The 13,624-nt window shown below is 45.1% G+C and overlaps 1 protein-coding gene and 1 pseudogene across 1 annotated transcript in view; one reads left to right on the top strand and one right to left on the bottom strand.

The window, feature by feature from the left end:
• The first annotated feature begins 2,523 nt into the window (after positions 1-2,523).
• On the top strand, positions 2,524-12,131 carry LOC112255768 (annotated as a pseudogene).
• Positions 12,132-12,576: 445 nt separating this feature from the next.
• dhrs7 (dehydrogenase/reductase (SDR family) member 7) overlaps positions 12,577-13,624 on the bottom strand; it is a 13,146-nt gene continuing 12,098 nt past the window's right edge. The window contains exon 7 of the mRNA XM_024430237.2: positions 12,577-13,182. Coding sequence (XP_024286005.1) covers positions 13,135-13,182 — 48 coding nt within the window. The 3' untranslated portion in view covers positions 12,577-13,134. The remainder of the gene's footprint in view (positions 13,183-13,624) is intronic.

Genomic DNA, 13,624 nt, shown 5'->3' with positions numbered 1-13,624 from the left:
TCAATTAACCCTGAACTGAAAGTTGATCTTGACACCAGTGAACTAAGGTCCCTCTTTGTATACAGTATTGGGAATGGAAATCATTTCACAATTGGTCGCCCATTATAATATTTACAGTTAAAGTTTACATACACCTTAGCCAAATACATTTAAACTCAGTTTTTCACAATTCCTGACATTTAATTCACGTAACAATTCCCTGTCTTAGGTCAGTTAGGATCACCACTTTATTTTAAGAATGTGAAATGTCAGAATTAATAGTAGCGAGAATGATTTATTTCAGCTTTTATTTTTTTCATCACATTCCCAGTGGGTCAGAAGTTTACATACACTCAATTAGTATTTGGTAGCATTGCCTTTCAATTGTTTAACTTGGGTCAAACGTTTCGGGTAGCCTTCTACAAGCTTCCCACAGTAAGTTGGGTGAATTTTGTCCCATTCCTCCTGACAGAGCTGGTGTAACTGAGTCAGGTTTGTAGGCCTCCTCACACATGCTTTTTCAGTTCTGCCCACACATTTGACATGGGACTGAGGTCAGGGCTTTGTGATGGCCACTCCAATACCTTGACTTTGTTGTCCTTATTAAGCCATTTTGCCACAACTTTGGAAGGATGCTTGGGGTCATTGTCCATTTGGAAGACACATTTGCGAACAAGCTTTAACTTCCTGACTGATGTCTTGAGATGTTGCTTCAATATATCCATATAATTTTCCTCCCTCATGACGCCATCTATTTTGTGAAGCGCACCAGACCCTCCTGCAGGAAAGCACCCCCACAACATGATGCTGCCACCCTCGTACTTCACGGTTGGGATGGTGTTCTTTGGCTTGCAAGTGTAACAGTATAGACTTTACTTCCGTCCCCTCGCCCCGACCTGGGTGCGAACCAGGGACGCTCTGCACACGTCAACAGTCACCCTCTAAGCATCGCTACCCATCGTTCCACAAAAGCCGCGGCCCTTGCAGAGCAAGTGGAACCACTACTTCAAGGTCTCAGAGCAAGTGACGTCACAGATGGAAACGCCACTAACGCGCACCACCGCTAACTAGCTAGCCATTTCACATCGGCTACACAAGCCTCCCCCTTTTTCCTCCAAACATAACGATGGGCATTATGGCCAAACAGTTTCATCAGACCAGAGGACATTTCTCCAAAAAGTACGATCTTTGTCCCCATATGCAGTTGCAAACTGTAGTCTGGCTTTATTATGGCGGTTTTGGAGCAGTGGCTTCTTCCTTGCTGAGTGGCCTTTCAGGTTATGTCGGTATAGGACTTTTTTTACTGTGGATTTTGATACTTTTGTACCCGTTTCCTCCAGCATCTTCACGAGGTCCTTTGCTGTTGTTCTGGGATTGATTTGCACTTTTCGCACCAAAGTACGTTCATCTCTAGGAAACAGAATGCGTCTCTTCCTGAGCTGTATGACGGCTGCTTGGTCCCATGGTGTTTATACTTGGGTACTATTGTTTGTACAGATGAACGTGGTACCTTCAGGCATTTGGAAATTGCTCCCAAGGATGAACCAGACTTGTGGAGGTCTACAGTTTTTTTTCTGAGGTCTTGGCTGATTTCTTTTGATTTACCCATGATGTCAAGCAAAGATACACTGAGTTTTAAGGTCGGCCTTGAAATACATCCACAGGTACACCTCCAATTGACTCAAATTATGTAAATTAGCCTATCAGAAGTTTCTAAAGCCATGACATCATTTTCTGGAATTTTCCAAGCTGTTTAAAGGCAGTCAACATAGTGTATGTAAACTTCTGACTCAATGGAATTGTGATACAGTGAATTATAAGTGAAATAATCTGTCTGTAAACAACAGTGGGAAAAATTACTTGTGTCATGCACAAAATAGATGACCTAACCGACTTGCCAAAACTATAGTTTGTTAAACAAGAAATGTGTGGAGTGGTTGAAAAATGAGTTTTAATGACTCCAACCTAAGTGTATGTAAACTTCCGACTTCAACTGTAGCTATCCGTACGGCAATGATAAGAAAAGAGCAATTCAATGCAAACATGAGGATGTGTGTGTTTGGGCATGTGTCTCTCTTTGTCTGTCTTTTGGTCTGTCTGGTGAGGGGACTCCCCAAAAACATGACACTTTGCCCGAAGTGATTTTCGCAGCAGGTTAATTAAGAAAGCTTTTTTTTTTAAACGAACCCTTTTCATAATCTTAACCTAATTCTCCTGCTGCCTAAGTTCTCCTAACTTGCTACAAAAAAAGTCACTTTCGATAATAGCTGTATAGAAATGTTTTTAGATAGTCCCATCTGGTGAGTGGGGTGAGCAGAAGGTCACAAGAGAAAAGAATGTGAAGTATTGGGGAAAGAAGCAGTATGTGTTAATTGTAGGGGTGCCCATGGGGCTGGGGATCAGAAGTGTCTGGTGCGAGAGAGGCAGGTTGAGTGTACCAGGGTTGGAGTAATGGAGAGGGTGTCCATATGCTGAGGCAGTGAAGAAAGTAGCGGAAGATGGGTCAATGGGGGAGGGATTCTGAAAGGATTCGTGTGAGTGGTAGATCTGTGCCAGTACAGAGGGATAGGCCAACGAGTGATATATGCATCAGTAAGATTGGCTTTGTAGCATACATAGCAATGGTTATCAACTGTACCGCAAAAAAAATAGAGCTTGTGGTGGCAGCTGCGGGGAAGTATTTGGGTGTACGAGATTTGACTTCAAAAGAGTTACAGTTGAGTGATGGTGTCCCATCCTTCCAGGCTGTTAGCCTGAGCTAGGACTAGATGGGTTTAAATATTGGAATAGGGTTAGATTACACAGTATTTTATTTTTTTCTCCCCTTTTCCCACTCAAGGTTTAAGAAATTTATACCCCAGTCTAGTTGGTGGCGGTAATGCAACATTTATTGGATGCCAAACGCCGTTAAACCACGAAGAAGAAGAAGACTACTAAGAAGAAGAGCGGGGTGGAAATTGATGGGTAGGCTGAGTTTGACTGTTTTGTCACAAAGTGCAAACATTGCCGAACCTAGTTAGAGCGCACGCCCTCACTTATTGTTGTGATTATTTTCTAGCCTCAAATGTTCGGTAGCTATCGTTGCTCACTGGGAACGGCACATTTAAGACAGCATTTTTGTATCTAAACAAATTGCTATACTTACTGTCGAAAATTAATAAGACAGCCGCTTAATTTAAAGGATATCCTACCTCTCCATTCAAATGTACAATAGGTAGTTAGCTAGTTAATGTTAGCTAGATAGCTAAATTTAATGTAGCTAGCTAATTTTTTTTCTTCACAAACGTTATTTCTGACAATCGCCTCAGTAGCTAGCTAGCCATCCCATATATATAAATGCAGCTAGCGTATGTTATGCTGCTAGCTTGTATTTATGTTTCCTTTGCAACCTTGCTGCGATAACGTTAGCTAGCCATTACCGTTTACATGTTTTAGTCAAGGTCAGTTTATACAACATGTACTAGTGTAGCTTTGCAATGTTATTGACCTGACTACGAACTTAGTCATCCGTGCGTGGGTGACTGACGCAGCCAGCTCTTTGACAGCAGTTGAAAACATTTGTGGCAGACATATGACTCAAGCTGCCTCTTTGATCTTGTCCTATAGGATGACACGGATGCTAACTGCAGCCCCAGAAAGATGACCTGCACCACCCTAGGGCATGGTCAGGATGGGGCCAGATGTGCCCTTGCTCAATGAATACAAGCAGGAGTTCTGGAAGCGTTTCCCTCAGATGGTGCTGGGGGGTCTGTGCTTGAAGTTGGCTGCCCACCTTATATCTATGTCAACCAGGCAGTCTTGTTCTTGACACCATGGCTGTTGGGTGGCATTGGCACGCTGCTGTGCCAGCTGCAGGAGGAGCTCCACGCTGCCGTGCTGTCTGCTATGCTCATGCTTGGGGCAGCAGTGGGTGTCCAGGCCCTGGCACTGTATGCAGCTCGCAGGAATGGCACGGTTGGGAGTGCCCAACATCCTGGCTGATGAGGAGGAGGTGGAGTTCACCAACTGTGTAGGCCCACAGACAGTGAGGTTCATCGCCCCAGGGAAGAGGTTTGGGCTGAACGTGGTGCTCCACACCATGCTGGCGGGGACCCTCTGTGGCCTGGGAACATGGTATGTGCTCCTGGGCAGGTTAACTACACTCTACGGCAGTGTGGGTGTAGCCTTGGTGGTCTTTGTCCTGAGCTGGGTGACTGTACGGCAGAGTACTCCCTTATCATCAACACGGCCGCAGAGATGGCCACATTCCAGGCACAGGACACCTATGAAATCATCCCACTCATCCGACCACTCTACATATTAACTGTCATAGCTGTGGACCTTGCTGATAAGTAAGAAATAACAAAATTGGTATTAATGACTGTTTTGAAACTTATAGATATTTTGATAGGATTGCTTACATTTTGTGATTTGCTTGTTTTTTTCCCTATGCTGGTGTCCAGATTTACAGATCCAGTGCCAGAGTTCCAGCTAACCAGTTTCTTCATGTGGTGTTCCTGGTCCGGCCTCTGCTGTTGGCGCTGGGAATGCCGTCACCTCTGGACGCCCTCTTCCTTTGGGGCATGGAGCAGGCACTGGTGTTCTGTTTGGGCTGCTCTCCCATGTCCAGTAACCTTAGGTTTATTTTGCTTGCTACATCAGTTGTTTTTTTGTCAACATTTAGATGCTGTCTGATTATACTTAAGTCACTGATGTAGTTCCTTGAGCTCTTTACCATACGCCTGTGTGAACGCCTATGATTCTGTGCTCTCTGTCCTTCCTAAAGGTTGCTGAGGATGTTCGCCATATCTGCATGTGTCACTGTTTGTATCTTCTTCATCCCGTCCACCGTGGGTGTGGTCGTCTTCTCCATGGCCATGGAGTTTCTGCTTAGTTTAGACCTCAGACAATTTGGGGCACATTGTAGAGGAGGGCCCAGGGTGACCCGCGGCGACAGTGGATGGTGTAGGGGGGCATCCTCTGCCACTCCCCGCTGGTTTGGCTGGCAGTTGTGCTGCAGGGAGATGCTGCTCTACCTGGGGCTACTGCCGGGGGCCATGGCTGAGGCAGGCCTCTTACATCACTTCCTCAGTCCCTCTCAGCCCCAGAACCTGGCCAGGGGACCTCAAGCTGCTGTCAGCTACCTCATCCTCTTCATTGTCTGCTGGGCTTCTGCTGGGCTCTCGGAGAGATCCAGGGAGCCTATGTTTTTGGAGGAGTATTCCTCAACCCATTGTACCCAAGAGGAATGGCCAATCTCCGGGTGTTCAAGCAGTGCAGAAGGGGTCTCCCTGTGGCTGGGGCCATCAGGAGGGTGCTGCTCAATCTGAGTGAGCTCACCTTGCAATATAGTATTGCTTTGTCATTACTGAAACATACTATTCATGCATCTTAATACATTATATTTAACAGTGACTGTGTTTTACATTGCAGTGTCTCCCTTTGCAATGATTGCTTTGCTGATGCTGGATGGCTCTGTTCAGCAACTCCACACAGCCTCTCTCAGTGTGGGATTCACCCGGGCCTTCAGAATGGTACACATGGATTCTTTTATGTATAACGTAAGCATGTACTGTATATCAATCAACCAGAGTTTCTCTCTCCGGTGACTTCATAAATCATATTGATAACAGAGGATCAATGGTTAAGTCATGTTGATTTGAGTAATGGGTCTCTGTGTTATGCAGGTGTGGCAGAGCTTTGAGGATGCCCTGTTTCAGATGGTGGTGTCAGTGAGGCTGGCTGCAGGGGAAACCAGACTGCTTTGGTGGGACAGTATGGGCATAGGGGTCCAGCTCCTTCTGGTAACAACACATTTCAGCATTCATGACATAGGCATGATCTTTTTCCGGAAAAATATTTAAAGTTGAACATTGAAATTGAAGTCCTGGTTAAATCTTTAGTATCTCCCAAAACCAGAAATGCACAACGTTTGTGTCTTTCATTTGTCAACCCAGGTGGGCCTGCTGAGTGATAGGCTGCTCCAGTTCCTGTCCAAGCTGAAGTTTGCCCTGACCCTGCTGGTGACCTCCTGGACTGAGAAGAAACAGCGGCTTCAGTCGGCCGGGACCCTCCTGGCCCTGAACGCTTCCCTGTGTCCTCTGCTGCTCTCTGTGGTGTTCCTGTTTGCCATGATCTCTGCTCCTCTGTTGCCCCTCTTCACCCTGCCCATCTTCCTTTGGGCTTCCCTAGATCTCAGCAAAGTTGGGTTGGGCCCGTGGGCACCGCCTGCCTCTGTCCAGACTCCATCTACTACCAGCAGATGAGTGGGAGCCTGGCCTTTGCTCTGAGGAGTACCTTCACCAGGGGATCACTTCGTTTGTGGGTGTCACTCTTTAGTTATTTTCCCCTGTTTCTTATTTGCATTTTCTTCCATTCATTGGTGAACAGTGTTTTCCACTAGCACTGGCTGTCGGCTAAACAGCCGACAGCCAGTGACAGGGAAACAATGCTGGCTTGACAGTCTGCTGTGGGCAGTGTGATTTGTGTGCGCTGAGGTTTGGTTGGTTGTAGTCAAATTTATTTACGAAGGGGAGAGCATGATGCTTTGAATTTCAGGGCTCTACGATGTGACCATTATACTTGCATATGCGCCAATAAGTAGATGTGTACGAACTGAAAAAGTAAGCTTAAGTATGAGCATGTGCGAGTTGTGATTTATAGCAACAACAAAAAATCCATCCGTAGCTATTTTCAATGTCTTTATGCAATTTTGTTTCATAGCTGGTAGTTTAATCACACAAAGAGCCATAGAAATAAGAATAATTTATTTCTATACAAAGACCTATGTAGAGTCCCATATTTCCCAACTTGCGCGCAGCAACAGTGCCTGGGGCGCTGTGCGCACTGAAATATACATTTTTAGAAGTGCACAACTATAGAAGTTGGTCAAATTTACCAAAAAGTCTACTGAAGTGTGACTTTGTCCTTGTGTTTCTTGGCTATTTACATTGTTTTGTTCACACGCTAGGTTGTTTAATGTTTGTTTGAGCTTGCTCAATTGGTACTAGCAAAGGTATGTCGGAGAATCTGTCAGACATGTGAATCCCACCGTTACCATGGTAATGGCCCACCCCTTTGACAAGCTCAGAGACCGTTTATCTAAAAACCATCAGACTGCTGAACACTTGAACTGGACTGACCACCTACTCTGATTCTCTGCACCTTAGCACACAGACACATTTACAGTGCATTCGGAAAGTATTTAGAACCCTTAACTTTGTTACAGCCTTATTCTAAAATTAATTAAATACCCCCCCTCCCAATCTACACACAATAACCCATAATGACAAAGAAAAAACAGGTTAAGACATGTTTGTATATTTAATGTAAATAAGGTATGTTTTTTTAATTTTAAAAGTATTCATACCCTTTGCTATGACTCAATTGAGCTCAGGTGCATCCTGTTTCTATTGATCATCCTTGATGTTTTTACAACTTTATTGGAGTACACCTGTGGTAAATTAAATTGATTGGACATGATTTGGAAAGGCACACCGCTGTCTATTTAAGGTCCCACAGATGACAGTGCATGTCAGAGCAAAAACCAAGCCATAAGGTCTAAGAACGTCTGTAGAGCTCCGAGACAAGATTGTGTCAAGGCACAGATCTGGGGAAGGGTACCAAGAAATGTCTGTAGCATTGAAGGACCCCAAGAACACAGTGGCCTCCATTTTTAAATAGAAGAAGTTTGGAACCACCAAGATGCTTCCTAGAGCTGGCCCCCTGGCCAAACTGAGCAATTGGTGGAGTAGGGCCTTGGTCAGGGAGGTGACTAAGAACCCGATGGTTACTCTGACAGAGCTCCAGAGTTACTCTGTGGAGATGGGGGGGAATCAACCAGAAGGACAACCATCTCTGCAGCACTCCACCAATCAGTTCTTTATGGTAGAGTGGCCAGACGGAAGCCACTGCTCAGTAAAAGGCACATTACAGCGAGCTTGGAGTTTGCCAATAGGCACCTAAAAGGACTCTGACCATGAAACAAGATTCTTTCTCTGGTCTGATGAAACCAAGATCGAACTCTTTGGCCTGAATGCCAAGCATCACGTCTGGAGGAAACCAGGCACCGCTCAACACCTGGGCAATCACATCCCTACGGTGAAGCATGGTGGTGGCAGCATCATGCTGTGGGGATGTTTTTCAGCAACAAGGACTGGGAGACTAGTCAGGATCAAGAGAAAGATGAATGGAGCAAAGGCCAGAGATCCTTGATGAAAACCTGCTCCAGAGCACTCAGGACCTCCGACTGGGGCGAAGGTTCACCTTCCAACAGGACAACAACCCCAAGCATAAAGCCAAGACAATGCAGGCTTCAGGACAAGTGTCTGAATGTCTTTGAGTGGCCCAGCCAGATCCTGAACTTAAACCCGATCGAAAATCTCTGGAGGGATCTGAAAATAGCTTTGCAGCAACACTTCCCATCCAACCTGACAGAGCTTGAGAGGATCTGCAGAGAAGAATGGGAGAACCTCCCCGAATACAGGTGTGCCAAGATTGTAGAGTCATACCCAAGGACTCAAGGCTGTAATCACTGCCAAAAGGCATATTTTGGCAGTGTACTGAGTAAAGGGAACAAAGTACTGAGTAAAGGGTCTGAATACTTATGTAAATGTGATGTTTAAAAAATATACATTTGCAAAAAAATCTAAACCTGTTTTTGCTTTGTCATTGTGTGGAGATTGTACTTCAAACCGGGGAGACTTGTTACTTTTTTATTTGGCTTGAGTCTCCAGGTACTGGGTGAAGTGAAAGTACTTTGATATAACTGTTTAATTTCCAGTCATGACTTTGTAGCTTATGTATGAAATGGTAAGGTAAACATTACATTTACACCGGCAGTAACGTTGTCAGACTTATTTACCCACACTTTACAGTATACATTACATACTGCATTAGGTGCTGGGCATATGTTTTCAGTTTAATCTTTAACCCCTATTGTTGGGAGAAGCCATTAATTTTCCAACCACAAGCAGTTAGAACAGAACACCATAGTGCACTCAGTGTTCCAGCTCCGTGTCATCATGGTTGTTTTATTACTTACTGTGTATGTTGACTCAATCGCAGTGACAGTGAACTTTTAGATTGGTCGAGCAGTGAATGTATGCAGATGCAAGAGCCGGGCGGGGGGAGCCTCTTATGGTTTCATATTAAGAGGAATGTTGTTGTGAGTTGCTCAGTAGAGACGCCGGCAGTAATGTAAGCTTGCAGGATCTAGTTGTGATTCCCGAGAAGTGACCCGAATAAAATCGTTCTGATCTGTATTCATTACATCCAAATGTTTCAACACCATTAACCTCATAATACTCTAAAGCCAGCCAGAGCTTCTTCCAAAAAATGTGTTCAGTGCTCTATTTGCTGTCAGGAGGGGGGCAAGGAAGAAACTGAGCAAGTACAAGCTTAATTATTTATTGACTACTCAAAACAGAAACAGAAATTGCTATAGTAATGTCATCACTCAATTTTGTTTTCTTGGCTAACTGGGGGTGCCTGAGCTGTGATGTTTAATTTAGGCTAAGCGCTTGTTGGGCATGCTATACCCAGTAGAACGAGGAGAGTTTGTAGTGTAGTGTTCTTTTTTCTCTCCCTTTGCCCACTCTGTGACATTGGCGGCTGTGCATCAGTGAGCATTGAGCGGGAGTGGAGAATGCACAGCGTGTCATTTCCCATCGCGAGGCAGCGTCGGTGACTATTCCGAGACGCCGCTTTAGGATATGACATTATCCTTGAACACTAGTCAAACTTAAACGAAAGCAACCATCGCTCTGCCACTACAACTTCACTAAAAATGTCTGTCCGCTCTCCCCTCTGTCGACCAAAAATGAAATGCCCCCTCGTACAAATTCCCCAAGTCTACTCCCATGAGACGAATGAATATTTAGAGACTAATGGAAAGCCGAGGAATATAAGGAATTCACTATTTAGATCTGTGCAGTCAGCCAGTTTAAACTGTATCATGACCTTCCTCTACAACTGGAAATGGTAAGTTAATCCGACAGCCAAGTTATCCACAGCCGAAAAGACTCACTACTGATGCAAAATGAAAGGGTTCTGTGACCAGGGGGAACTTATCTATGTATATACTCCAAGCTTTCTCATCTTAAGCCCCCAGAGGATAGCATCTCTTGACTGCATGTCCTATAATAATAATTTACCACTGGGATGACTGTGACCAAGTATAACACCACTCAAAGGTTGCGATGAGAATATGCTATGAATAGGGACATGATGCATAATGGAATCAGCCTTACCCGAAATCTTAGCTGTGGATAAGTGTATGAAGAAGCTGATAGGCCTGAATTAGATTTTTTTCCTTCCCTCTGAAGGTTCTCTGGCTCCTTGGCTTCCACTTCCTGGGTTGCTTCCAGGACACCGCATGGTTTGGATCATGATCTTGGAGAGGATATGGCTACTGCACGGTCAACATCAAGGTACTGGTTCATTAATGGTGTGTTTGAATCGCTCATTTGTGGTGAACTCATTTTGTTTCAGGGTCTGGAGCTGCAGGACACGTCGTGCCATACAGTGGAGGCTCGGGGGGTGGATGAGGTATTTGAGGGGGCCTTTGAGCGGCTTGGTCTCAACCAGGGGTTAAACCTGCACTTGGGTAACGCCCACACCCCATGTGCTGCCCTGCCTGTCCGCGTCTACTCTGATGCCCGAAATGTGCTCGCATGACCTGAGGAAGTCCAGGATGACTTCCTGAAGGCCCTGGTGTAGCTGCTGCTGAGGAACTCTGTCCAGAGACATAAGACTTTTACTGGGGACACCGGGAAAGGAAAGTAAGTTCCAGCCCTCCCATCTTGGCCAGTCAACTGTCACCCAGCCTTCAGAGGCTGTTATGGTGGAGTCCGTCTCAAGTTTAGACGGGACAGCTCCAGTTTGACGACCTCTGGTGACTGATCAGATGAGGATGACCTGTTTGGGGTTCAGCCAGCCAGGAGGACGGTGGTGCTGGTAAGTACGGAGGCCCAGCTGGGGGACACAGTGCAGTGCTCCACACCAGCCCCTCACTGCCAGGCTCTGTGGAGATGGGCAGTAGGTTTGAAGAGTCCTCCGGCATCTTGGCCCATGCAAACTTTAGCTGCCCCCACACTGAGCTGTTCAGTCGGCCCCCTGGGTGGAGGACATCCCCCTTATCATCCCGGTTGCAGCAGCCCTATGCTTTTGTTCCCCGAGTGGTTTCTGTTCATTCTGGGGCCGTTGGCGCTGTCCATTCAGGACAAGGCTTTGGAAGATGTGGCCAAAGCCCTGAAGGAGGATGAGGAGCTGAGGGACCGGTCATGCCTCATCTCCCTGGGGACGGAGTCTGCCTTTACCAGCCCCAGCTATGTCTACAGGGTCTGTGGGGACGTGCCTTGGACAGAGGGGCTGGAGTGGCTCTCTGAAAACAAAGAACTTGACCAGCTTGCACTTAAGGCTTTCAGGTAAAGAGGGCAGGGGTGAAACATAGGTGTAGCTGCTACCCAACATATGGAATCTAAAACGTATATACTGGATGTGTGTTACACATTAAATGTTGCTATGCAAAGCTTGTACCTGTAACTGATCTATTTACCTGCAGGTACAGTTTCAAGCTGCTGTTTGATCAGGTGAGTCTGGGGCCAATAGAGAGTCTTGAGGAGCTGTTCAGCACACTGGAGGAGTATGAGAGGGACTGGTACATCGTCCTGGTGGCTGACAGAGGCTGGCAGGACAAACCCTCTTCTCACCGGGCCATGACCTCACCCTGGTAACCACACTACACCTGTGTTTCTGTTACCTTACTAACTCACAGGGTTCTCACTAAAGTAACCCAACAAACAACTGATGAACTATTAACATTGCTTAAAAATTGTTTGTTTATATAGAGTGTTTTGTGTGGTGTTATCTTTGGGGTGTGTGTGTTTTAAACTGAGCTAGTGGTCAGTACAGTAAGTAACCTCTACCTGCCTGTCTCTGTCTCCACAGGGCTGGTTCAGGTAGGCCGTCCGATTGAGGTGGTGGTGTGTGGCCAGTGGGCTAACCTGTCCTGGTACCTGCTCTACGCCACCAACGATGATGAGGAGCACTACAGCAACCAGGCCCACCCCATCATGCTGAGGAATCTCACTGTCCAGGCAGCCGACCCCCCCCCCCCCCCTCTGGGGTACCCCATCTACTCCTCTGTCCCCCTGCACCTTCCCTGCTTCTAACCTCAACCCCTTGTTGGGATACACCATCTTCACTGACTTCCCTATACCCACCCTGCCTCGTGTTTGCCTAACTTTGTCACTGGGTAAGCCCAATGTTGTGACCTGTATAATGTGAGCCAAAACAAAAAGTGTTTCTACAAACAAAAACAGGTGCTCATGTCTCAATGTATGAAATCATTTTTTGCTAAATTCAATCTCTTTTGGGCTTAGTTGTGGTCAATTTGCAGTTTACAAGTTAATCTAGTCGCCTACCCCTGCACAAGGGTATTTTAGGAAAGTACCTGGAAGGCAGATTAAAACAAATGGTTTCATTCATGCAGGAGCGACATTACCAAAGGTGTGGTACTAGTTCAAACAACGAAATATCAGCTTTCTGGAGAAAACATATTCACATGGGATATAATTATTTAGAATACATTAATCATTCTGGAAAAAACAATTGTAATCATGTGTAAATGAAATTTAATCGAGGACAGCCAACACAGTGCCAATTTCATGAAACTTATTTAGTAATTGTTTTCCCTCAAATACAGTTATGTAATGGTCCCAAAGGCAAAATGGGACAAAAATGTTGCAGTTTTAAATACAAGGATGTGCCTTTCGGTTGGTCTTCATTTTGCTATAATTTTGTTTACAGTTCTTGTTTTTAAGACTAACCAATGTTCTCTTGTACATACTGGTGTGTAATTGTATATACACTTATAACGTTTTCAAAGAAACCTGATAGGCTATTGTGTACTGGAGATTGGTCAGTGCATTAATTATACTCCACCTATCAGACAATTTAATGTTCCTCCTTATTCTGAAATACTTTTTCCCCCATCAACTGAGTCAGCCTGGACACATCCTAATTTCATAGGCTATAGAAAAATCTTCAATGTCTCTATTTCCACCCTCATCCCTATTCTTCTGCTTTGTGAAGAGAGCTGAAAGGAAAATGTTTTAGGACAGACAAAAATGAGACAATTGCTTCCAGGTGGAGCTCAAGCATTTGGAATGCCTTTCAGGAAGACTTGGGCTTTGGCTTTGTGAAGTACGCAGAGTCTGCGTCCTGTAAAACAAAGCTTAATTTTAAAGTTGTTTTTTCGACTGTTAAAAATCTATCACAGGCAAAATATAAACATTTTACATTCTGGGGAGATGCTCTGTCACTCAAGAAGTTAAGGTATCAGAACATGGACTTGTCAACAGGATGATGTGGGAATAGGTCATATCTCAGTTTAATGAAAGGTGACTGATTCTACTTTATCCATATGTCCTGAGGCCGATCTTGCTTCATTGTCTGTTTTAGGTGTCTAGATTTCAAATACTGTTCATTGACAGATGAAGAATGAAAACCTGCAAACTCACTAAGTTTCCTTTGCCTTTCCTCAGTCTGTATTTTCTCTCCTTTGTATAATTTTTTTAATATATTGACCAAACCTTGAGCATTCCTACACACAACTAAACCACAGTGGTTGGGCGACATTGTCCATTCAAATCCTGACACAAAT

This window comes from Oncorhynchus tshawytscha, linkage group LG08 (assembly GCF_018296145.1).
Source record: "Oncorhynchus tshawytscha isolate Ot180627B linkage group LG08, Otsh_v2.0, whole genome shotgun sequence".
Lineage (NCBI taxonomy): Eukaryota > Metazoa > Chordata > Actinopteri > Salmoniformes > Salmonidae > Oncorhynchus > Oncorhynchus tshawytscha.
This window is presented reverse-complemented; position numbering and strand designations above follow the sequence as displayed.